At 43.2% G+C, this 27,041-nt stretch overlaps 1 protein-coding gene and 1 long non-coding RNA gene across 7 annotated transcripts in view; one reads left to right on the forward strand and one right to left on the reverse strand.

Annotated features, from left to right (window-relative positions):
• Nucleotides 1-1,350: 1,350 nt before the first annotated feature.
• Nucleotides 1,351-25,991, reverse strand: LOC119856056. Of its 2 annotated transcripts, none has more exons than XR_005293135.2 (4): nucleotides 25,347-25,991; nucleotides 6,120-6,234; nucleotides 5,868-6,000; nucleotides 1,351-1,837 (listed from the first exon to the last, which is right to left on the reverse strand). It is a non-coding gene; the product is annotated as an uncharacterized LOC119856056 (long non-coding RNA). The 2 variants fall into 2 exon arrangements; XR_006281546.1 differs by having other exon boundaries at nucleotides 5,802-6,000.
• The window catches only part of PTCH1 (patched 1), an 86,648-nt gene continuing 76,474 nt past the window's right edge, over nucleotides 16,868-27,041 (forward strand). For 4 of the 5 annotated variants that reach the window (XR_005293134.2, XM_038403119.2, XM_038403120.2 and 1 more), the window contains exons 1-2: nucleotides 24,248-25,148; nucleotides 26,714-26,906. Coding sequence is in view for 4 of the 5 variants with exons in the window: in XM_038403119.2 (XP_038259047.1) it covers nucleotides 24,756-25,148; nucleotides 26,714-26,906 (586 nt within the window). In the remaining variant the exon portion in view is untranslated. Of the gene's footprint in view, nucleotides 17,185-24,247; nucleotides 25,149-26,713; nucleotides 26,907-27,041 lie in introns of those variants that run through there. The other variant, XM_038403122.2, reaches the window with a different exon arrangement.

Consider the following 27,041-nt stretch of genomic DNA (forward strand, 5'->3'; position numbering starts at 1 on the left):
TCATTCCAAAACAGCCTCTGAAACACTTTGTGGTTCTCCCATATCTAATTTTTATCCACCCTTTGCTCCTCCATTATTAGGGACTACTGAAACTACAAGAGTATGAAGGCCCTCCCATATTGTAGGCTCTGCTTCACAGCTGTGGTCTGGCCAAATTCTCCATTGATTTATACCCTATGCAACTTCATTGACTTTACTGGAGTTGTCTAGGATATAAGGCAGCAGAGAATTTAGTCCTTTTGCTCCAGTATTTAAAAACACATATCATCTTATGGAAGGAGTTTATTATAGATAAATGAAACTTTTGTTAGCGGTAGTTGAAACTTTTTGAATAAAAATGGCTACTTTTGAAAAAAAAATTCAAAATAGTTGTTTTACAAATATCTCCATGTGTGTCACACTGAAAACTGAAAAACAAAATCAGAGAAGTTGTTTTGGGCTCTTGAGGTAAGTTGTTTGTTCCACCCCTTCTGATCTGGTTTTGCTCTTTTCATTTTTTCAATGGCAGATGGAAAAAGGAAAGGAAATATGCAGGGACAGGGGGAGGAGAGAAAAATGGGGAGCGAGTGGGAGAACAAAGAGAAACTCAAACTGAACATTTTCTAAACCAAACCCTTTTTTGGTAAAAACTTCACAACAGTTTTTGAAAAGACAAAAAAAAATCTGTTATCTTTGAAAACTTTGAAACCTTTTTAAAGTGTTTGTGATTCCTTTCTCTCCCTTCCCTGTCTCACATTTGTCAGCCAGCTCTATCAGTTATGCTGAGCAGCACCCTCAGTGCCTCAGGCCTTCAGCCTCCAAGCATTTTATAAAAAAATATAATGGGGCTAATTCTGTTATCTTACACTTTTGCAACTAAATCACTTCAGTGTGTTGTACAGGTTTAACCAAGGACAGAATATGAACAATTTCTATTATTTTATAAGGCTCAGATCCTGTCACCGTTTATTATAGTCAGTAGCACCTTTCTGTTTCCATTGGTGTCAGTGGGACTACTGTACTTGCAAAGTGAGGTGCTACTTAACATGACTAAAGGGTGACAGAATCCGGCTTTTAGTTTATTTATGCCTTGCAGCAGTGGGCCTATATGGCCCTGAATATATGATACTTCTATAAAAGGGAATGAAAAACACCATTAAATTTACCTCCAAATGATTGTATCTGTGTATTGTGGTACCCACAGTAACTTTTATTTTTCTTCTTTATGAATTTTTATTTATTTGAGAAAATTCAATACCCAATATTACACAAAACAGTTTTTTTTATTTTAAAAAAGCAACTTAATGCTTAAAAGCATATGTTCAAAACAGTTTCAACATGGTTTCATATGAATATCAGAATACACTAAACTGCAAGGGGAGTTTCTACTTTCTGCAGTAATTTAAATTGAGGTAAAAGGAATTCTAGTTATGACGGCTTTCTTAGTCAATGCACTTTATACTTTTCCTTCCACTTAAAACAGCCAGCTCCAGAAAGACTTTTATTAAGGAGCAAGAGTTAAAAATGACTCCCTGGTGGTACATATATAACTTCCGTGTCAGTTTTGCTCAGTTTATAGGTCAACAGTTTATTTCAAAATGAAAGAGGAAAAAATGGGGCTGTTATGGCACAGGTGCTGAAATCTCAGTCACCGTTCCAGACCAATGTGAAACTCTCCTAAATCATGACTCCCTCTCCAGCCAGTCAGCATGGAGGATTCTCCCAATGTTCTGAACCTCTTATTTTGCTAAGAGTGTCATCTTGTGGAATTCTTGGAACACTGTTGAGTCCTGATTGGCAGATGAAGAGAAGATTAGTTTCCTCCTGGTGAATAATCCATACAGCAGGGGCTATTGCTCTTTAAAAAAAAAAAAAAAAGTGTCAACAAAACAAGAGACCTAGCACTGAACACCAGATCAAGATACCCTGACACGCACCATTAAAGAGACACCACTATTTTGTTTTAAGAGAGATTTCCTAAAGACAAGTTTTCGCTTGTGGCAGATGTACAGGACCTTTTGATATTAAGCTATTACAACTTAAAAGCGGTGGCATAAAAACTATTCATATATCTCCCCCTTTATATCATTCCCTGACTATAAATGTGTATTTCTTTGCATAGTAGAGCTCTCCATCTCTTTCAAGCTAGCTTTGATGCAGCAGCAGCAGTGAGCAAACAGCAGCACTAACCAAAAATGAATTTGTTTTCTATACCCAAAGCTATATACTCAGTGTCAATATGCCAAATCATGTAAATGACTATATCCAAAGCAAAAAGATTGTTTTAACTAATAATCTGAGCAAATATGGGTTGGAAGTTTTAGAGATACTATATAAGTGCAGCAGGCAAGAAACAGTTTTTCCAAGTGCAGTTCAGGGCAAGTCATCATACAATAGTTTAAAGTGAAATTTTGTGTCATTCAGCCCTTATGGCATTTATATAAACTATTCAAATTGTAGAGGGATGGGGACAATTGGAACTTGGGAGATTTGGAAGAGGGGACATTCCTTGTTGTTTGGGGAGAAGCTAGTGGATTTTGATCCATTTACATTCCAGGCTGATTATTTTTATGGCTCATATACATGCATTCTAACTGTTCAGAGATTTTGAAACCGAAACTGTTATTAAATAATAAATGAACATGAAGTGATCCTTAAATGGGTAACCCAACTAATAGTGAAAACAGCAACATAATATTTTAATTTCCACAGATGATTAGGGCCCACTCAGAGGGATGACTGCTATCTACTGAATCATCAGAATACCTCACTTAAGACCCAGTAGCTGAAGTAAATGAGATTTAGATTTTAGGCCTATAGTACTGAGAGGGTTTTTTCGCAGGTCTTCTGTCTAAACACTGACCTACCCTGATGTTGCTTAGCTTGTGAAAACTGATAGGATCAATGCACAAAGTGACATGCCTGCAGGTATTTTTGAAAAGATGGTTTTACTTAGATAAAAATCATCACTTTTTGTTACCTTGGGGCCTGATATTGTGAGGTGCTAATCTCTTTCAACTGCCGCTGAAGTCAATGGCAGTTGCAGCAGCTCAGCATCTCAAAGAAATAGGTCCACAAATGTATCTTTATTTCTGATTAGTACAAAAATGCCATCTGCAGTAATTTGCAAAAAATCCCTTGAAGCTTTTTTCTTTTTTTTCTTTTCTTTGCATAGTGACAAAATCACAAGTCACCTACACGAAAAATATGAAAATTTTCTCATCTTTACTTTGCTGGTTTTATGCTCTATCTCCTAGGATCATTTAAGTTATTCAGAAAAATACTGTTAAATGAATTGGTTAACAATTAAAAATAAATATTCCTAATAGTGAATTACATTTCCTGTATCAGCTGTTCAGACATGATCTAGCAGTAACTTCTCAATTTTCTTCAGTCTTTTTTTATTTAATGATTGTAGTTATTTTGCAATTCCAGAAACAAAGATCAAAATTACAGTATTAGTAACAATAATAAGATATGGATAAATGAACAACCCTCCAAACCAGATTCTTAAATCCATATTCATCTGCTGAAAGAACTAAACAGTTTAGGAAATCCTATGCTAGTTGTCCAGTTTGCTACAGCTGAGAAGAAAATGCTCAATAATATAATATAAATATAACATTACAATTTCTTATTTTTTAAAAAAATCAGTTTTCCCCACTTCTTAGCAAAGGTTTAATAGCAAAGTTCTATAGTGAGCTTTCAAACTGTTAAGGCTTCATTACCACATTTATTAGCAGATTAAGTATTATAAATAATTACAATGAAACTACAATTGCCAAAATAAATGCAGAAAGCATATTTTATGATGCATTATTCTTGCTTGTTTATTGTGTGCTGCATACAAAAGAAAGGGCTATTGTTAAAAGGAATTACTATACTACAGAAGTACCATATTTTTAACAAGATTCAATTAATGGTATAGAGAAGGCCAAGCGGGTGCTCCTATTCCTTTGGAACAAGATGAAATTGAAAGGCAGTGAAGCCACAGAATGCAAGACTGCATGATATTATTCAGGTGACTAGCTGGCATTTATATGAAAAAAATCTTCAGTTAACTTTTAGTTCTTGTCATTTTATCCTAACTATCTTTCCACTCTCATGTTTCAGGGCACAAACTCATCAGCTGTGGCCAGGAAGTTTTCCTTCCCTTACCCATCTAGAATTTCACAGTTAAGTGCTTGTTGAAGAGAAGAGAGTTATGTCTTCCTCTGAACTTTTGGCATTGGTAACTATCAGAGACAAGATACAAAATAGATGGGCCATTGGATTCTTCTGGTACAGCAATTCCTAAGTTTTCCAATTTGGACTAAACACCATTTATAATGTGGAATGAATTGTAGCCCAGGCACCCCTTTATGCTCCTGTGCTGGCTATCTTCTGTGACAAATCCGACAGTATTCTGCAATATTCTTATATATATTGAATAAAGTTTAACCTTTTGAATTTAAGTTTAAGTATTTTAGGAGTTCATTGTATTAAAAATGCAACTATTTCTGTGTTATTGCAGGATTGTATGGAACTTTGTTAAGGAGAAGGCAGAGCTAATGTAAACCCTAGGATGTGTTCTGTGCTTCAGAGGACTTTTTGAAATAATGTGCTCGACAAACAAAGTAGAATGATTCCTAGGAAATACTTGGGAGAAGGGGAATGCAAATGACCCACCTCTAGATCCATCTTTTTGATGCTGCACCTTGAGAGGGACTGGCTGATTACCTATTCACAGGGGCTTCAAAGACCCTAACAGGTTAAAGAATGACTCATAGAGCCATGAGGGCGCTAGTTCTGAGCAAAAGCTGTTAACTGGTGATCTCACCACTGTGTGTGTTTGAAGGATTAATCACCAACCAGAGACCTTGCTGGAGCCAGGGGTGATTTCTGGTAAGCTTATTAGCATGTGTGTAGGTTCTTTTATTGTTTTTAATGTGTTTTTTCTGTAATGCTTTCACCTTTATGAATAAAAGTGCTTGCTTAGAAAGAGCTATGTGCTAACTAATAACTGTGGGCAATTGCACTGTTTATCTCTGAAGAGAAGGCAAAACAGGGACTTTTTAGGTCTGTCCTTTGCTGGGGATATCACGCATAATCAGGGAACTGTAAAACATGAAAATCCCTAGTCAAGAGGGAGAGAGAAACATGTCTCCAACCAAGAGAGGTGATGGCTGAGAAGCCTGAAGCATAGAGTGTGTGTGCCCTTGCTGGCTCATAGAGGGGGAATCAGATCCGGTGGTAGGCATAAGCAGACTAAGCAATTGCTTAGGGCCCCAAGCCACTCAAGAAGACCCCTATTTGCTTTTTATTATGTGTTTGGGGGCAAAAAACTTAGGCAAAAAACTGCTTAGGGCCCTCAATGGGTTCACATCACCTCTGGGTGCAGTTGCCCTGAGCTGTGACACCTACATCACATGTAGTAATGCAGGAGGAGAATGCTGGCTCCACAGAGCCACTCATTTCCTCCTTCTACAGGTGAGCAGGAGAAGGTGGGGAGTGGGCAAACCCTTGGATCAGCCTTGCAATGCACCCATCAGTGCAGTTATGCCACCACCTTGGTGTGCATATTTCATGTTGAATATAGACACAGCACAGCATTCTCCCTCCCCAGAATAGTGTGGGGAGTGGGAGGGACATTGTAAACCTCTGAGTCACAATCTCCCACTTGTGTTGCTGCAGGAGTAGTGCAGCAACACACTGTCCCTAATGCAGGGCTTAAGGCAACACCATAATAACCCTTCTTCTCAGTGCAAATAGCCCTTCTTCTCAGATCCCTGGCCCCACTCCCAACCCTACCTGGCCTGTCTAGATCCCACTCCCAATCATACCTGCACATTGTTGCCCAGTGGGGCCCACAGAGCTGAGCTCCATACTAGATGGGGTTATCGTTGTACCTCGTAGGGCTGACTGGAATCCTTCCTTCTCCTCTTCTTGTGCAGTTGAGCCAGCCTGGTTCCACTATGAAAGGAGCCTTCACAGTCACAAGGGCAGAATTTTGTCCATAAGAGATCATACTTTGCCTTTCACCTAAATAAAACAAACATTTTATTTTCCGTGTTTCAATATTTTTCCCATTCGGAGAGCTTCAAAGTGCCATCAGTATGTTCAAGAGAAGTTGATCCAATAAAAGATATTACCTCACCTACCTTGTCTCTCTCATATCCATGCTGGTTCCCAGGATACAATACTGCAAACAATCAGTATATCCTCACACTTCTGTTTCCCTATTGGGTCTTAGACATGAACAGAGAATGTAGTCATCTAAAAGAAAAGGTAATACTCAAATTCTTATAGTGTTTCCATGAAATGTTGGTAAGATGTACAAAACTGCATTGTCCAAAATATATATTAAAATAGACAGGGACTGGGCTTAATACATATTGATGAACACCATGGATGTAAGTCCTTGAGGTTCCAATCCACATTCTTTAATTACTACCTCGTGTGAAGTACTTTACTTTACTATGGAAAAAGTGCAGTGGGACAATTTAAAAATCTTGATCCACTATTTTTCTGCTACTGAAATGCTTCTGAATAAGTATAAAAAGAACAACAAGAATTCCTTCAGTCAACTGGGACATGTGACTCAGTTAGCACTGTCTTTGACATCACCAGTCTGCTCTCATTGGTTTCCCGTTGATATTATGGACATAGTTAATGTGAAAGAACAATACAAAGAGAGGCAATAAAAAAAGTACTCCATGTACATGCAGAGTACTTTAATCATTACTGCACATAGTGGAGACTTGTATAAACTCTTATTGATGGTTGGATGGATGGGTGGGTGGGTGGAAGTGGTATAAGATAGCACTGCCTTTCTATGTGCAGAAATGTGTGAACAATCTGTGCTATTTAAAGTATTAAAATTCAGTTTTGGTCAGAAAAGTGACAGATCTTTTCCCCATGCACGCAATGCTTATTGTAGTGACAAAAGTATGTTTTATTACATTTCACTTCTCTTACTACCACAACCCAATACAGTTAGGAGAAAATAAGAGAGATTCTGTTTTGGCTTGCATAGTATCACACACTGTTAACTAAGTTCTAATTGCAGAATCATTATTATTGGTGAAGAAACATGAGAAGGAAAAAACCCAGACTGGGTAGATTTTGTAGGGCTGTCATTTTAAACATCTCTTCACTCATAGACTGAGCAATTCTGATATGTAATTGTTGAGAGACAATAGACATGGGACCCTGGAATATTGTTTCTACAGAGTCACCTTTCAATTCATGTATAACTTCACTTTAATAAAATGGAGTATGTCTGTAGAATAGGTGGATATATGGACCAACCTGAACGTTAAAATGGAGGGTGAAATATAAAGAACTTTCTTAAATTGGCAAATAGAGTCTGCTGATCACCTCAGTGAGAAACTTGCTCCCAATATATACAGACATGAAGAAAGATCTAGTTTACAGTATGCTGAAAAAAAACATAAAATGTCTTCAGAGGAAACCCCTTAAAGGAATGGGACTGGGTAATACATGTATGATTGTCCTGTCAGACATGAGAGACAAATGCATTGTGCTGCTTGTGTACTACTCTACCAAAGAGAAAAGGAGTACTTGTGGCATCTTAGAGACTAACAAATTTATTTGAGCATAAGCTTTCGTGAGCTACAGCTCACTTCATCGGATGCATCAAGTGCATAAGTAAATTTGTTAGTCTCTAAGGCGCCACAAGTACTCCTTTTCTTTTTGCGAATACAGACTAACAAGGCTGCTACTCTGAAACCTGTCATACTCTACCAAAGCAATCACCCACAAAGGTTAAAAGATTATTTCCCCCTGATATTAGTCCAATTAAGCAATGGGGAGGAGGAGTTGCTAGTATCTTTGTGTAATATTCCGCTGTCTTAACAAAAGCAAAGGCCAGTGTGTGATGATGGGAGCATTTATGTTTTTTGTCCCCTTCTGAGGAGTTCTTGATGAAGTTGGCAGTGCTTCCACTTTGAGGTTATCCTGATAGTATACAAGGGGTGATGCTTCCAGAAATTTCTAGAAATACTAGCTATTTAACATGTACAAAACCTAAATCCTCCCAGAAATTAATAATCATGCACAATCATAGGCTATGAGCACATCCCACTAGCAAGCCAAAGAAATGATGGCTTATACGGGTCCACAAAAAGATTTTAAATTAAGCATAGGGAGAGCAAATGTACAATATGCTTAGAAATACAGCACAACCTCAATTATCCCGAGATAATTTTTGGATAATTGGGAGTGCCAACTCTACAGATTATGAAATCAACAGTTTAACTGCAAACTGTATAAAGATGGTATGAGGAAGCCTTATGGTGATAACTAATGGGGATAGATCTTGTCTAATATGAAGGCTGAGCTAATCCAATGCACCTCAAAACTGACTTGGTGCCTCTTTTTTTTTCTAGAGCATCTTCAGATATGTCACTGAAGAAATGAGGCTGTTCAAAAGGAAAATCATCCATTTTAGTGTGAAAATTCTCAGGCAAAGAGTAACTCTTAAGCCTCACTGTGCATCTGCAGGAAAGCACAGAAAGAACAATGTGAGTTGCTGTATCAGAAGCACCACACACATACCTCGCTATCCCTCTTCTCCAATGGACTTAGCCTCTGCCTTATCTGGTAGGCTATCTAATAGAGCAAGGAACTATCTCAAGAGATACAATCATATCTTGATGGCACTTAGCACCTCTAAACTACAGTGTCACTAATGAGGAGCTTTCCTCCAAGACAAGTCTATTCTTTTGGGATGTCTGTCAAGAGGTGTGGATCTAAGATTCCTTCCTGAACTTGCACTCTCATGGTCATCTGAGATACTAGTTACCTACATGTTGTGTGGCTGTAGAAATGCTTGAAAGCTGTGTTAAGGCATTTGGTGTAGCTTACCTTTTGGTATGCAGGTATAAGAGAGGCAGATAGGAGCCAAAGGTCCCTAAGAGGCTCCAGAAGACTTTTGTTGGTGAGAATTTCTGCAAAGCCTTACGGCTTAAATGGTGCATTGCATTATATAATGTTTTAACTCCAAAATATAGAAAAGGAGATGTAACATCTGTTGGATTGCTAATCACTCTGTGTCCAGGGCCTAGAAGTCAGTGGAGTTTTGAAACTTTGAAAATCCTCAGTATGGGATTTTGAACAACATCCCATATTCTCATCTCAAGATGATGAAGATGGTACATAGGGGTGATCATGTCTATTTACATCTTTCAGCTTTGTTTTTAAAAATTCCTTCTCTTTTTTTAAAGGCCTCTGCCTCACAACGAGGAACCAAGGAAGCATTGTTCAAAGAAAATGACCCCTCCTTAGGAAGATTGGGAGATTCAGCCAGTGTCAGCAAAACCTTGGGAGAGCTAGGATATCTATCTCTCAACTGCTGGCTAAATGAAAGAGTGGTGTCCCACATTGGGCAACAAGACCAAGAATCAGAAGGTGGTAACACTGAAGAGGGTTGGACTCAAGACATGGAGGAGGCTCAGAGAGAAAAGATATAAGATCCAGTAGACCCCAGAGGCTCCTATATAGAACTTGTGCCTACCCCATTATCCCTAGAAGATTCTGTAACAGAATCTAAGGACCCTCAAAATTACCTTCAGTAAGTAGATACCTACTGTATCCCAGATAGCAGTAAGAATAGCTGTGACAAGCTTCAGATCTGAAGAGGTCATCTTCCCTGCAGCTGGCAAACTTGGAAGGAGGATGAGTGAAGGCCATAACTCAGAATAACAGGAAAGGAAAGAACAATCCCCATGCATGAGAACCAAGTTTCAAATCCTTATGGCTCTGAGAAATGAACATGGGTCTGAAAGAACAGTGCCAAAGGATCAGCTGTGTAGGAACTGATATAATCTTTCCTGAGACATCCTCTGCCCTAATCTTCATCTACTCCATGCCCTCGCTCAGGATCAATGTACTATCAGGTCCCTGGTGAGTCTATATTTTGGGGGTTCCAAAAAACACCCCAACAACCACTCAGATCCACAATGATGCTTCTTTTTCTTCTTTCAGGATGAATCCAGGTCCTCAGTGCTTCATGAGCAGCCTGCTCCAAAGCCTTATGCCCAAAATGTGGTCTGTCAAAGGAACCATTCTTCACAAAAAATCCACTCTGCAGCTACACATCACAGAGCCCCTGAGAGGCTGCCCATCTCCTGCATTTCACTACTCCAAATATTCCTTGGCCTCACACTTTCTACCATTGCTGTGATCAGCATGCCTCTGTTGACTTCAATTGAGCTATGTCAATTCATATTGTTTTAGCATCTGGCCCCTATTAATCTGCGGGGATGGTATTTTTGGGGGCTACAAGCAAGACTCCAACAACACTCGTCTCTTATTAATCTTCATAGTACCCTTAAACTAAGACTCTGATGTTAGCAGTGTCTTTTAATTAGGTCATTGATCTTATAGATCCCTTAAAAGATTAACAAAGCTTTGGTTCTAATGGGGCCTTACAGAGATAGACTTAAAAATTAAATTATCTCTTTCTGGATTACTTGACCAAATGATGGTCAAAGGCAAATTTCCCCCAAAGCTTTGTTAACATTACATTGCAAGATACTGCCAGTTAGAATCAATGAGAAATTCATAAGATTTTGCAGCTGTTGAATACTGTAAAAGGATGGAGAAGTATTGTCTACTCTTTTCCAACAGCAGCTGGAGATGCTTAAAATTACAGCTGTATCTTACAGAGAATATAAGGGCTCCCCTATACTTCTTTGCTTTGAAAAGTTTTTTTCCATTTAGCTCAGGCGGTAAGGGCTTGTGTTCTCAGAGGTAAAAGACCATGGTTTCAGTTCCAGTTTGTGTGGTTTTAATTGTGTGTAATGATGGAATTCTTGTAGAATAGCCTTCACCGGTTTGTTGGTTTGTTGGGGCCAGTCCCCCCCACGGAGGACTCGGGGCCTACAGGGGGCTGCATAGGGCCCTGGAATAGCTAGGGATGGCCCTGTCCCCAGCCACCCCACTTTCAGCCAGAAGGCCTGTGAGAGTCTACCCTCTGCCTGGACCCCCCTCTGCTGATCCCGTCCCCCGACCAAATCCGAGATTAGATCAGCCTCTGCTGCATCCCTGGGGATGTAAAGGTGTATTTCACGGCCCAAGTGGCATGTGTTGGGTGCTTGCCCCCTGCCTGAGGGCTGGAGCCCTAGATTAATAGTACCCCACCTTGTGTGCAGGCTGGGGTCCCCGGATTATTCACTGGTCTGCCCTGCCTGAGGATTGGGGTCCTAGAGTGTGGCCAGTACCCCGCCCTGTCTGAGGGCCTGGGTTCCCATACTATACCCAGCTCTGTCCTGCCTGAGGGTGGGCTTTAGACTGTTGATACCATGCCCTGTCTGAGGGCTTGGGCTCCTAGACCATGCACTGCTCGACTCCGTCGGAGAGATTGAGCCCCAAGACTGCTAACTTCCCCTTTGTTTAAGATTGTTATTTCCACGGGCATGACAGCCAAGAGGTGTGGCCTTCCTTGGAGAGATTGACAGTGAGGGAGGGCCACCTGCCCTCCCTCCCCAGTGAGGGAGGGGAAACACCTGCCCCCCAGAACCTAAGAGGGACCGTGCTGGTTCTTAATCCACCCCCAGTGGAGGCCACCATGGACTGGGACCAGCTGGTGAGATGGTAGGCCAGGAACCAGCAGCGACAACAAGCTGCTCTGCTCCAGCAGCATCAGCGACTATTACAACAATTGGGAGCGCAAGGCCGAGCCTGGGTCATGTGGCATCACCCCCCACCCCCACTCTGTCTGCAGCAGTATGGTTGATGGAGCACTTCCTGGTGGCAGGAAGCCCCTGCCGCACAGCGCCGTCCTTCATCCTTCAGCCAACTGCAAGTCTGGGCCTGCCTTTCAACGACAACCAGTTTGGGCTGTTACAAAGTGAGGGGCCTGTGAGGATCGGCTCCTATGGCCAGGTTTGCACTGGAGAGACCTGCGCCTGTTGACATTTTGGCCCTAAGATGACTGTCTCGATAACCCTGGGCAAACAACTCCTGGAAGTCCTAGTTGACTCGGGATGCGGACAGACTTTGGTACGGAGGTGGCTGATCCCTTCCCCCGACCAAATACGAGGTTAGATCAGCCTCCGCTGCATCCACGGGGATGTAAAGGTATATTCCATGGCCCAAGTGGCATTGACAGTGACCAGTTTGATGTGGACACTGCCCCAGTGCTGCTCTATCCCCTCATCCTTGGCCGAGACTGTCCTGAGTTCTCGGGACCTACAAACTGTTGGCCTCCAAGGAACTCCCACCCAGATGGCTCTTGAGGGGGATGACCCTCATGAGAAAAATGAAGGAACCAGGTCTAGAGGACCTTGAGGGAGTGGCCTTGATGACATGGAGGTGGACCCTTGCAAACCAGACCCCGGCGATCAACCATCCCCACCGTAGGATCGGGTTGCTGTAAAAGACGATGCACCAACCCAACCTGAGGGAGGAGACGTCAGACTAGACATGGCAACGGACTTCTGCTAGGATCAAAAAGATGACCCCATGCTGAGCAATGCATATGAGCAACTGGCCTATGTGGATGATATGGCCGTGGACCCACAGCAGGCCACTCAGTGACCCTGCTTCGAGCTCACCCGAGACCGGTATACTGAGTCGAGCGAGACCCAATCCCAACTACTGGTTCCCTGCTGCCATCAGCAAACTGTGTTACGGCTGGCCTATGACGTCCCAGCCACCAGCCATTTGAGTCTGGAAAAGACCCTAGCCCAGTACTGGCCTGGATTTTCTGGCCAGGTGTACATTGGCCCATTAAAGACTACTGTGCCCCATGCCTGGAGTGCAAATGTTGGTATCTGTGGGGATACTGAAAGCCTCCCTGGTTCCCCTCCCACTTGTGGACATGCCTTTGAGAGGGTGGCCATGGACTTGGTGGGGTCCCTCGCTAAAAGTGGCATGGGCTTCCAATACAGCCTTGTGATAGTGTACTATGCCACTCACTTCCCCAAGGCTGTGGCCCTAAGGAGTGCCATCGCCCAAGTCATTGCAGTAGAACTCCTAAAGATCTTCACTCGGGTGGGCCTGCCCCATAAGATCCTCATGGACCAGGGCACGAATTTTACATCCCAACTCCTCCAAGAGGTTTGCGACCTCCTGGGGATCAAAAGACGCTGGACATCCATAAACCATCCACAGACGGATGGTTTGGTTGAGTGGTTCAACCGAATATTAAAAAGCATACTCTGGAAGTTTCCCCCAGAAGAACTTCGCTGTTGGGACCAGCTTCTTCCTCTCCTGTTACTCGCCATTTGGGAGGTTTGTGACCTCCTGGGGATCAAAAGACGCTGGACATCCATAAACCATCCACAGACGGATGGTTTGGTTGAGTGGTTCAACCGAACATTAAAAAGCATACTCTGGAAGTTTCCCCCAGAAGAACTTCGCTGTTGGGACCAGCTTCTTCCTCTCCTGTTACTCGCCATTTGGGAGGTGCCGCAGGTCTCCACTAAATTTTCTCCATTCAAACTGTTATATGGCCACCAGCTGCAGGGATTGCTAGATCTCATGAGGAAGACATGGGAGCAGACCCTATCCTGGTCTCAGGGGTTACTTCAAATACATATACAGCTCCAAGAACACCTGGCTCAGGCTGGGGCCCTCGTGAAAGATAACCTCTGAGCCACCCAAGGAGCCCAGGCGAGAAGATATAATTGGGGTACACGAGTGTGGACCTTCAAACTGGGAGATCGAGTCCTCATACTGTTCCCCTCTGAGGAGTCAAAATTGCTAGCTCTCTGTCAGGGTCTATATGAGGTAATCCACCAGACGGGCTCCATCAACTATGAGGTCCGACAGCCCAACTGGAAAAAGAAGTGCCAGATTTACCATGTTAATCTTCTGAAATCCTGACATGAAACGGAAGGGCTATTGATCACCCCGGTCTCCCCAGAACCTAAACTGGGGCTACGGGCCCCCATGGAAACAGAACCCAAGACAGCCCTACTTGGGGATACACTCTCAGAAGAACAGCTGAAGCAAGCCTGGTGTCTCATTGAGGCTTTCCCTAGGACTTTCACAGCCATGCCAGGGGAGACTACCCAGGTCTGCCACATCATCTGCACCAAACCTCGAGAGATTGTCCATGGAACCCGGCCGCTTCTGCACCATATGCGGGAAACAATGGAACAGAAGGTCCAAGCTATGTTGGAACTCAGGGTCATTTAGCGATCCTCCAGCAAGAGGTGGAGTTCTATCGTGCTCGTCCCCGTCAGTTCTGTATCGACTTCTGGAGGGTCAGTGCGATTTCCTGATATGATGCATACCCAAGGCCGTGAGTAGATAAGCTCCTTGACTGCCTGGGAGAGGGACAATATATTACCACCCTTGATTTAACAAAGGGGTACTGGCAGATCCCACTGGAGTCTGGCTTGAAGGAAAAGACAGCTTTCACCACCCCTAGAGGGCTCTACCAGTTTACCAAGATGCCCTTTTGTCTCCATTGGGCCCTTACAACATTCCAGAACTTAATGGACCAGCTGCTGCAGCACCATGTTGAGTATGCTGTGGCATACCTGGATGACCTAATAAACAGTTGCCACTGGAAGGGCCTGAATCAGGTAGCAGCCATGTTGAGAACTCTTAGGGACAGGTCTCACCGCAAACCCCAAATAATGCTGGATTGGGTGGCAGGAAACAACATACCTTGGATACACCTTGGGGCAAGGCAAGCTATGCCCCCTAATAAGAAAAATCCAGACAATCTAGGATCATCCAGCCCCAACCACTATTATTCCCTGCTCTGTCCTGGTACTGCTGGTACCCCACCCTGTGTGCAGGCAGAGGTCTCTGGATTATTCACTGGTCTGCCCTGCCTGAGGATTGGGGCTCTAGAGTGTGCTCAGTACCCCGCCCTGTCTGAGGGCCTTGGTTCCCAGACTCTGCCTGGCTCTGTCCTGCCTGAGGATTGGGCTTTAGACTGTTGGTGCCTGCCCTGTCTGAGGGCTTGGGCCCCTGGACCATTCGCTGCTTGACTGCGCCGGAGGGATTGAGCCCCGATACTGCTAACTTCCCCCTTGTCTAAAACTGCTTTTCCAGAGGCATGACAGCCAAGAGGCATGGCCTCCCTCAGAGATTGACAGCAAGGGAGGGCCACACACGCCTACATGTTTACACAAGGATTGTGGTGGATTCTCCATCACTGGAAATTTTAAAACCAAGCTTGGATTTTTTCTAAATCCAGTTCAAACAGGAATTAAGTCATGACCAGTGTTATACAGGAGGTCTGTCCAGATGATAACTATGGTCCCTTCTGTCTTTATAATCCTATGAGTCAGTGAATCTATGTACCATCATGTTGTCTTCTGCTTTGGTCATCTAACTCCATTATTTATCCTTGTGGTAAGGCTGTAGCTAGTGGTATATTTTTCATCCACTCTTTAAAAAATCGATTAGACTTTTTCTTCCATGCCTGTCCCCCTCTTGGTGCCAAATACAGTATAAATGTGGATGCCTTCTTTCATGACAAAAAAATTATTTGTTTCATGAGCAAAATGTCTGTGTTGCTCATTATTTGTGTGACTTGTCTTGCTTTATTGAAATGAAGATCTGCACAGAACTCAGGTTTCAGAGTAGCAGCCGTGTTAGTCTGTTTCCGCAAAAAAGAAAAGGAATACTTGTGGCACCTTAGAGACTAACAAATTTATTTGAGCATAAGCTTTCGTGAGCTACAGCTGTTATTTAAATCCTTCTGATACAGGGATATTCCCTACCAGCTTGTTGTATATAACTCCAAAATAGTTAATGGTACTGACCCTAAAAATGCAAATTAACCTAAAATAATGGCATTTTATAATAGGAGTGATAGAGCTTGTAGATTGCTAGACTAGAAGAATATTATTTATAACTTCAAAAATCTCATTGAATGACTGAATACAAAGAAAAGTATTAAACATATTTTCTAAATTTAACACATATATAAAGGAATCTTGACAGTTGGCCAGGAAGGTTTCTCATGTCTGGGCTGTCCATGTTTAACACTTCAGATACCCTATGTACATATTTTATAACGAGTATGCTGCTCTTGTGAGCAAATTAAATGTATAAGTGGTGGCTGGTCAAAATAAACAGATCTTACATCTGTCATAACCAAACGCTAAATATCTTCAATGAGGGATCTTCTGCATTCATTCTCTGCAACACTCTGTAACACTGGAGAGATTCTTAAAACAACTTGGATATTTTGAATATTACACAGCTACCACAAGATCTTAACATTATAAATCCTCAGTAAATATCTACAGGGCTTATACAGGGACATAGACAGGACAATTTACTTTTTAAAATATCATTGGGTGTGTTCTGATCTGATAAAAGTAATAATCAGACATGTTTCTCATGGGTTAACCATCTGACTTTGTGCTGTTTCACCACCTTGGAGACATAACTTCCTAATGACCCCTAGCAAAAATGTCAAGGATTGGCATAAATCTTGCATGACCAAACATTTTTAAACCCAGCACAGTGCAGAATGGTAAACATTTAACCAGAGGAAAACTCTCGTTCCATTTGCTCTTCATATACATTAAACCATGTATTTATTTTAACAAGGGGGACTGCATTCCAACACCTGGCACCTCTCACATCTTAGCTCCTTCTCAACTGGAAACCCTGAGGATGAGGAGGAAACTAACTCAGGCTAGTTACAAGATTAAATAAGATCTCTATGGTCTGTAAGATCTGAACTGGTCTAAAAGGAACACACAGAGAGAGGATCCTGTATCCTCTTTGTCCATTTCAGACATGGGAAGTGACCGTCTCCTGAGTTTGCCTCAGAGAGCTAAACTGGTCTGGAGCAGGGAGCTGCCTGTTTACCCAGGAGGGCTCTGCTGATAGCACGTTACTTTAGTTTACTTTGCTTTCCTTGAGTTTATTGTAAAGGGGTAAAGTTTTCGGATTCATCACGTGACCCTGACAGGTCCTGCCTATTGAGAGCCAGACCACCCACATGGAGGACGATGGAGCTGCTTAATAGAAACAGGCATGTAATTGTGAGCTTTTCCAGCACTCTGCAGAATGCCTGCAACCTAGAAGGATTATTTTTTTACACTTTCAGTTCCTTTTGTAAAAAACAAAACAAAAAAAAAGTGGGGGGGCAAGGAAAAGAAAGAAAGAAGGAAAAAACTGATGTAACCTCAAAGTCTGCCTTTGCTCTGAATGAAATTTAAAAAACTCGTCAGATCACCAACTCCCAGCGAGGTGCTCCACGTGAGAAGGGGAAAGATGGTAAGCAAAAGCTGATCTTTCCAGTAAAAAACATTAGAAAGAAAGTGCCTGCTTCTCGGGCGTCAGATCATGGCAGATGGCACCAGTCTGACTGTGATGGGTCAGCTTAGAAGGGGAAGCAGAAAGAGGAAGGGGATCGAGGGAGCAACCTGGCTTCTGTGAAAGGAGGAAGGCAGCTCTGTGGCAGGGGAGTCTATGTGGCTGGCTGTTATAATGCTCGAGATAGGAGGGTCCCTCAAATCGTTACTTTCCCCGAGCCCAGTGGTGGTGATGGAATTGATCAGTGATATTTCACGTGGAGGGGGGTCTCTCGGATCCGATTTTCACGCTTGGAAGGGTCGCCACCCTGGCTTCCGTGTATCAGTCCCCTCTGGGATACTGAATCCAGGAGAGGGTGAGAGAGAGAGATTATTTTCCTGCTGAGACTATGGTAATTTTTGGGCACCACGTTCGAATAAACGAACTTTCCTATACACTAATATGTCTCTGCAGTCTTGTCAGAGGCTCAGATCAGATATTAAAGGTCTAGTTTAAAACATACGAGAGAACAAGGAAATCCTAGCTCGTGAAGCTCTCACCCTCTGTAGTGCTTAGTGAGTGCAACTCATATGTGACCATATCTTGAACTCTTTACTCAGGGGAAAACCAATGGGAGTCTTGACTGGACGAGGACTGCGGAAAGGGCGAAGTTAAGGGCAATGAATTTCTTTTGCAGGTGTTTGGGGGAGTTTAAGTCAGATATCTTATTAGTGGACTCATTGCAGGTTTTTTACTCTTTGATACATTTCGGAGCACACATCAAACCTTTCGAGCGGTTGTGATGTCAAATCTAATCTGTGGAATTCAGTTAGCCATTTTTTGTGCATTAACCTTGCTGCTCCTTTGAAGTAAAGATGGTTAGTAAGAACACTTTCGGAAAGTCACTCATGTAGAGCCGTAGTCTGTCCGTTCTGAATCTCAGCCTCTTGCATATTGTCCGATTTTGTGTTACTGAAACAGCCTACAACACAGAATGCAAACATGCATTGTAAACTGCGAAGCCAATATTTGTTGGTAACATAACTATGACCAAAAGAAGACCCTGTTTCTTTGCATTTCTTTTACTTAATGAAGACAAAGTAGGTTCTTTTAAAATACTTATAGCCATGAGATTTTGTATTTTAGATTTACAGCTCAGAATAAATTGTCATAGCCCATTTATAAATTGCTGAAAAATAGGACTATACAATAGGCATTCATTGATCCTATGACTAGAGTGTTGGGACCAGTTATGTGTCTTGTATGTATAATATATCACTCAAAGGCGACAAAAAGGCTATGACAAGATAGCTTAAGCTCCAATGAAATAAGCAAATTGGATCCGTGGAGCCAATCTCTGATGCAGTACAACACATACTCCTTGTGGCTATGTGTGCCAGTTTGGAACTGACATCCTAAAAGATAGTGATAGTAATCCAGCATTAGATAGCATTAAAATGAACTATTTATATTTTGCCCCAGTACCCACTGCACACAACATATGCAGATTTTACATAACATGGTGCATTCAATAATATACCTATGTTCTAAATAGATTTTGCCTGAGTATGCGCTGCAGAACATGGTCCCATTTCTGGAAAATGGACTGTAAAATGTCTGGTGTTGCAGAATAACTGCAAATAAAGTTTGGTGCTAAAGTGGGTATCTACCACCCTCTAGCCAAGTAGCATTTACCAATTCTAGATCGGGGGGTCTTTCACATCATTTCAACACCAGTCTGATAGGTGTATCTAATTTCTGGTTAGGGCTATTAGAGTCATTGTGTAGCTAGATTATAATCTGACAATATATTTGAACAGGAATCAGCATTTAGGGGGAGGGTCCTTTAAAAATCTATTTGCTTTCAAGAGCCGGTAGATGGAAAACTGACAAGGCAGCCCACTCTGAATTAAAATGTCTTGGTTTCCCTGTTTTATCTTTATTTCTCTCTCTCTCTCTTCCTCTCTCTCTCTCTCACACACACACACCTTTTATTTTCTTCTGCCTTTGCCACAGTGTATAAAGCCCTATTGAGACATGTAGGCGTGATGTGTAAACCGGATTAGCAGTATGAAAGAAAGACACACAATGAACCTGAATTGTTTTACTTCCTTTTCATTTCTCACGCCTATATCTCTAATAAATTTGTTGCTCCAGCAGTGGGTCAAAGGGATCGTGTAGCTCAGCTTTTTTCCTGCAAGACCCGATGGCAGAGATCATGAAAATGAATGGCCTGCCTTCTGCCAAATGCAAGGCTTGAGATATATAGTTACAGAGCCCTGATGCTGTCCAGAATGGCTACAAACTGTTCGGTGTTACTTTCCCCCCTCTGTGCACATTCAAGTAACGCAAGTGGCAGGACGCTTTGCCAGAAAATGAATCCGTTCTGAAAACGACGCTGGTTTATAAACCTAAAAAACCTTTAGCAGAGGATGACAAGGTTTGCTACAGCTGGGATCTCCTCCAAGCTTTAGAGCCAGGGGACTGTTGCTACCACTGCCGCTGGTGTGGTTCCCAGCTCCCGAAGGGCTTGGGCCGCCCACCCTGCTGAACTTGCTTGCGCATCTTGATGAATGTAGAGGTCTGTGGGATTCTGGTGGCACATTTCTCCGCAGCTCTCTGCGGATGAAACGCCTGCGCTCCTGGGTTTATGCTGTAGATTTGCTCCTTTGTGGCGTGCGGAGCAGCTTTCCATTAAAGGAGATCAGGGGTAATTAGCCGCATTGTTTTGACAAGTTGGCTCGAGCAGTTCCCTTTCTTACAGTCCTGAGGAGGGGATGAGGGTGGGGGGTGGGAGAGAGCAGCGTTTGATTCATGCTGCTTGGTCCTTTCCCAAGCCCTGACACTTTTTAGAATGTCTCCCTACATAATGTCTTTACACTGCATCTGTTTCAACCACTCGCCTGTAAGAACAAATAGGAAGACGTTCAACTGGAAGCTGTGAAAACGAAGAGTTTATTTAAAGGGGGGGAGGGGGAGGGAAGCTTATCAAATAAATTAAAATATGTGTTCGGTGGTGTGAAATGTTACCTTCGTGGCCTTAGTCGTTGCAAGAGACAGCCTATCACTAATATATGAGATTTCAGACCAGAAACAGACCTATAGTCTAGCATGATTATGTGTCTGAGAGGGAAAACCCAATAAAATCTACAAAACGAAAGGCAATTTAGTTTATTACAGGTCGGTTTTATTCTGCTGCAGTCCAATGCTCCACTGTCTCATAACATCCAAACAAACAATCTGTAGTGCAGGTGTTTTATTTGTGTCCTGTCTGTGTTAATGTAACCGGATGCTACAGTGAATGCAATGTTCTTTATGATGTGGCCCACAAAAGGTTGAAAAGCTGGAAAAACTTAAAAAAAATCGATTTAATGACTAACATTTATTAGATCTGATACATAATTTATTTGTTTCAGAGTAGCAGCCATGTTAGTCTGTATTCGCAAAAAGAAAAGGAGTACTTGGGGCACCTTAGAGACTAACAAATTTATTAGTCTCTAAGGTGCCACAAGTATAATTTATTTGGAAATTGTAAAGCTCTTACATTTTAGGGCTCATATTGAAAATTCAACTCTTTGAATGGAAGATTATATAAATTTAGAGCATTGTAAGAAAGGAAGGGCCAGCTGGAAGTTATTCATATATGTCCAAAGTCCTGAGGTTCTTCTACACAAGTCTGGAGTGAACATGCATATGGGAAGGCAAGATGTAAAGGATTTCAGGCTAGATGTGCCTCCCCAACACACATCTTAGCAGGCTTTCCTTCATCCATAAAGCTAGCTCTATATGAAATCCGTGGGATCCTTGTGATTTGTGGAAGTTAAAAAAAACTGGTGTCGAGCCACAGTTACATGCACAGGGCATGCATATTAAAGCCAACAATGCTTACAAATGTAAATAAGGGCAGATTGATTAGGAACAACATTATCGCATGCATCAGCAATGAGGCAAATTGGGGGCAGCCACTGCTCTGACCACCCAAGTTGAGACAGACTTTTACACTGACACTTCTTCCTTTTTTAAAAAACATTACAGAAACAAGGCCAATTAGATCCCTGCAGTAATTCATCTCTTGTGTATGAAAAAACAGACCACAGGGAGAGAGAGGAGATTAAGATAGTGCTAGTTAAATTTGGGTCTCCACGTTGAGTTTTGGAACCAGTAGCAAGAATTTATGAGCATGGGGCTATTGTGTGAAATCCTGAAAAGTTAGCCTATCAAACAGGAGGCAACAGGAGAAAATCTGAGGGTTTTGATGTATCTAAACCAGCTGAATGTTATTCTTTAAAGTGAAACGAAACTAAAATGCTTGTATGCAGGACTCTCCACCCCCACCCCCACCCATCAAAACTACACAGGCTGAATGGTAGCAACATTATACTGATACCTCAATGTATTGATTTCTAATTAGACGGGGACAGTTAACTTTCTCAATCTGTAACTGCTGAGCAATAGACGAATCAACTATATAATGCATAAATCCGTTTCCAGCTGAAATGGGTTGTTTCTAGTTTATGTACCCCTGCCCCCTGTGAAGTTGGGCGACGTACAATCTAGTATGTAATAAGTCATGGTCGGATTTTCAAAAGTTCTCAGCACCTTCAGACCTTAGACCAACAATAGATTAGTAAAAGTCGTGAACAAAATGTTGGTGACATCACTAAATGACTATTAGGACCTTGGAATCCCCTGTCAACTAAATACTATTACTTAATTTTTACCACAATAGCTATATTCACTAGAATAAGAGATTTTCCTTAGACTGCGCATGCTTTCGGTTTTATAATTGAGTAGGTGTCTAGCCAGTTCTGTTGCCACTTTATTTAGCTCAACTGCTTTTGCTTTGTTCACTTGTTTGTATTTTTCCACCAAACATGCCCCCCGCCCCCTTTCCTTTATTTATATCTCGCAGGCGGTTACATTTAGCGCGTTTTCCAGTTAGATCTCCCCCGGGCTCATACTCAGTGTAAAATACCGTCCCCAAGCAAGAGCTAGCAGGCATGTGCTTGGTGAACATCTCTTTGCAAAACTTAACATGCATTTTGCAGGCGGGCTTGGGCGCCCAGCTTGTCACACATTTGTTAACATCTGTGCAGCAGGCCGGACCCCCAAGAGCGGAAACCCTCAGCTGAAGAACCACCCCTACTGCGTAGAAGAACCCCCTTGTCTCTGGTGTGCGAGCTGTGCGCATAACTCAATGGGGTCTGTCTCTGCCGGCAGCCCGTGACTATCCCCAAGATGTTGTGCAGAGTTGAATGGAAAGGTCTTCTTTCCCCTCGCTATTGGCCAGTAGTAGTCAGCCCGGCATGGTATTGGATAACGTAAAGAGGGAGACCTCCTTTAGGAATGTACTATGGCTTGCCTGGCATTTCTCTGTGCAGCAGCTCAGCATTAGGGGCTGAGCACTGATTCCCCTCCCCAGCCTTAAAGAACTGATCTCCCCCCGGACCTGACTGGCTCCGTCACAGCATAGCCTCGTACCTGCTTTTTGCATTCGCTGCCAGCCTCTTTGCACTGGGGCTGCACACAGCAGCAGCTCCCCATACTCACCCTACTGGGAGGCAAAGGCCAGCCCCGCGCACCCGGGGCCCGCCTGTCACGTGAAGTTCGGGGCCCGCCTCCCCGCCCCTCCCCCTTTCTTTCAAAGTAGGGTTGTTTTTTTTCAATGAACACACACCGTGTGCACCTTAAAGCAACACTCCCCATTTCACAGTCAACCAACTCCCGCTACTTTCATACTTGAAGCCACCAAAAGCAGCTTGTGGTTGCTCCAGCTACAATTAAATGTAGCGTTGCAAGGGGAAAGTGCTTTAAGACTCGATCTTGTCCTCCTTACACAGGCAGAGCTCGCACTAACTTCAATGAGATTGGGAAGTCTGCGTGAGTAAAGAGTGAAAAGACCAATCCCTGAATCTGTGCAATTCAAGAGGAGTTGATCCTTTAAATGCATCATGAAAATAAGTCAATACTACTACTATACTATAATTTTGTCTTGCCAGTACATGGAAACCAATCTCTGACATTAGCTAAAACATCGAGGTTTATTAGTATAAACAATTAAAAGACAACACAATTGTTTTCGATGAATTCAACATCGAAGCCTGTATATTCAGTAGAGTTGGCATCGTACATATAACGTAACTAACATTTTTTTAAAATCAATGAATTGGCTGATTTTAAATACCCAGAAACGTGGGAAGCGGGTGTCAAAAACAATGTTAAACAATCTAGCGATTCATTTAGTGTAAAAAAAGTATTTAGTAGTTGCCAGGGTTTATATCTTATTAATTTGACATTTAAAATGTATTAAATTGACTTTCCTAAGATTTCAGTGGAAGAGTGAACACTAAGTTGAAGCAAGCTAGCTACTGCACGGTTTAAAATCCCTTATTTAAGTATTAAGTTTTCGTTGAGTTTTTCTTATTGTAAGTGGTTGTTTTCTAGCAAGGAACTAAGTCCTCTCTTTAGTTAAGAAAGAAAAGAGAGAAATCTGGCACTTTCTACCGCAGTATCCACCACCCTGTCATTATTTGTGCAAGCCTGGGAATTCAACTTGGACCTCCCAGTATTTGTTGCAGCTTGAGGCCAAGGTGCCTCTAAAAGGATTTTTTTAAGGACTTCAGAAATCGTGCAGTACTTTTTTTTTAAAGCAAAATATATTTTTGAACGTTGATCACAAGGAAATTCTGTGTGTCTGTTTGTCTAAAAGCGTCTCGTAAAAAATAAAAGCTTTCTTGAAAAGAAAAGGAAGAAGAAAGGGGGAATGCATTCCTTAATGGAAGTATTGCTGCAAAGAAGGCTGGATCTCTTTAAGGCTCCCCCTGAAGCTGGAGATGCACACACAAGGGTTGCCTGCCTGGGTGGTCTCTCTACTTTGGTGAGCTGTTGCTAAGCAGCTAATAATAGTCATGTTTGCTGAGTAATTTCTGCCCTGCTTGAGCCAATCGCATCCCAGAAACCCAAGCCATCTGACAGCCCCAGGGGCGGGATTTCAAGTCTTTTTCTCTCTCCTCTCTCTTTCTCTCTCCCCCCCCCCCCGTTTCACTCCTCCTCCTCTTTATCCAAATGGAGAGAGTTCTTTTTTTCTTCTTCATCTCATCTATTGAATCAAGGAACTGCTGCTTGCTGCTGCACACACACAGAGGGAGAGAGAGAGACACACACACATACAGAGAGAGAGAGAGACAGGAGTCCCAAAAGCCCCGGGAGTCAGAGACAGCTCTGCGCTGAGACAGAATGGTACAGCGCGTCGAGACAGAGCAGCAGCACCACTGAGAGCAAGAAAAGCTCCAGCGCTCCTTTGCTTTGCTTTCACAGAGGAAGGCAAGAGGGGGAAGGGGGGGAGGCTGGTTTCTTTAAGCTGCAAAAGGAGCAGTAGAAAGTTAAAGCCGGAGGAACGAAGGGGGGAAGGCAAATCACTCACTCCGCTCGCAGACGCACTGGATGTGGGAAGCGGTAGCGCCAGAAAGCTCCGGATCATCGCGAAATGTTGCAATGGAAGGCGCAGGGTCTGACTCGCCCGGAGCAGCAAGAGGAGCAGCAGCAAACGCGGTATGAAGAGGTGGTCTGTCAGCAGCAGCCTGCGGAAAGAAGCGCCAGCAGCCCAGCAACCCTCCCGTCCCCCTGGATCGCCCCGAAGCAGCAGCGCGCTGCGGGGAATCACAGAGGACCCAGCCCGTGGGTCGCCAAAACAACAGCAGCAGCCGCGGCAGCAGCCCCGTCCCGGCGGCGGCAACATGGCCTCGGCTGTTAACGTTTCGGAGCCGGAGAGCAGCAGCGGTGCTGGTGGCGGTGGCTGCTGCAGAGACCCCGACCGGCCGGGGAGAAGCTGCAGCAGAAGGCGGAGAAGGACCGGAGGGAACAGACGCGCGGCGGCGCCGGATCTGGAGTATCTGCAGCGGCCAAGCTACTGCGATGCAGCTTTTGCCTTGGAGCAGATTTCAAAGGTGCATTAATCTCTTTCCAGATTTTTGTGGGAGGTGAGGGTACTTTCTCCGGGGTGGAAAGGAGAGATGAAAATGAAACAGCCACCAATAAAACGCTGGGAAACAACGCCTGTGATTCCCGTGCCCTCCTTCCCTCCCTTCTTGTACACATTCCCCCCGGTGTGTGTTTGTGCTTTTGATTCCTCTCATTAAACTTACCCGGGACAGTTTCACGGCGTTTTGCTTTGTGGGTCATTCTCCTCTCTCTCCCTAGTCTCTTGCCTCTTTCTTTCCTTTGCTTCTCTCCATCCCTCTGTAGTGCCGTTCAACTTCTATAACACCAGGCTGTAACAGGGGAAAAAGTTTCAATGGTTCCCTTCTTTTTGGCCGAAGTTTTGCTTTGTTACGTTTTCCAATAAGTGTGGAGTGGCGGTTTCCTTAAGAGAGAAATCCTGTAGTAGAGAAAGTTTGTAATGTTTACCCCCAGCGGCTGGAGGAAAAATGAAAGTTGTAAACAAATTGCCACCTTAAATCTGCCGTGCAAGTCAGATTGAGTCCCCCTGGATCGTTGCTTTTATTGTTAATATTAAAATGCTCCAAGTGCAGGAATTTCATGGAAACTTGACTCTGGCGCACGCACACACACGCACGCACAAATCCCGCTTGTTACTTTTGCAAGGGAAAAAATGTTCAAAGTAAACAACATCGAGCCGTTGCCTTTCTTCAGAGATCGTTTCATTCCAGGGAGCAGATTTGTAGGCTTTGCAGTAAAGGGAAAGGGGGAAAAAAATCCATGTGGCTGCCCTCTTCCGTTCACAAATATTGTCGTAGCTTACAGATGGCTGCTCTACTTCCTAATTCAGATCACACAGCGTCTCCAAACTCTATGGAAATGAATTACTATTAAGCTTATGATCTTACAGCATTGCTAACCACGTGGAACATGCGTTTACTACAGAGTTGGTGCCGAGAGCTGGGATCAGGGAGACGGCAACAAATTGTTACACAGTAGCGTTCCCCCACCAACAACCCCCGTTCAGCCCTGTAGAGATGTAACAAGAACAGGAAAGGGATTTTTTTTTTCTTGGCATGCCTGTGCGATTCATCTGCATTGATTATTTCTCCCCTAGTGTTGTAAATCTTGCTAGCATGAATGAATTTTTGCAAATTGAATTGATAGCGGTGGCTTCATTACAAGAAGGCTGCGCTCGGTTTCTCAGACCAGGGAGCATGCACTGTCTGCATCATTTGACGGATCTCAAGCAGTGATGTGATCCCAGAACTGTGCATTGGTTTATGAATAGGAGAATTAGCAGCTAATACACATCTTAGTCCATACAACTGCTTACAGTGCACGTGAGATGCTCAGTAGGGTCATGGAGTAAAACCTTGAGCAGAGATGTCTTTCTAATGGCACAGTCTGTCGTATTATTTGTTCCCAGTCAATTGGACAATGTGAGGCTATTTGCCTTTATGCATTAATAATTGTTTTGCTTCTGGTTGCCCTCCAGCCCATCAAAGGTATGTGCGTTGGGGGGGGGGGTTATTTCCAGGCGTTTAACTGCTAACCTTTTCTTGCCTTGCAGGGGAAGGCTACTGGAAGAAAAGCACCGTTGTGGCTAAGAGCGAAGTTTCAGAGACTATTATTTAAACTGGGCTGTTACATTCAAAAAAACTGCGGAAAGTTTTTGGTTGTTGGCCTCCTGATATTTGGGGCTTTCGCTGTAGGATTAAGGGCAGCTAATCTCGAAACCAATGTGGAGGAGCTCTGGGTGGAAGGTAAGCCTTGATCTCTCTTCTTGTGACTTTCTTCCTTTCACCCCTTCTGTGCTCTATCCCACCCCACTTCTTTCATTTCCAGGGACTGACTGATGCAGATCTATACCAGTATGCACCTAACCCCCCTCCCCACCT

This window comes from Dermochelys coriacea, chromosome 5, assembly GCF_009764565.3.
Source record: "Dermochelys coriacea isolate rDerCor1 chromosome 5, rDerCor1.pri.v4, whole genome shotgun sequence".
Taxonomy (NCBI): Eukaryota; Metazoa; Chordata; order Testudines; family Dermochelyidae; genus Dermochelys; species Dermochelys coriacea.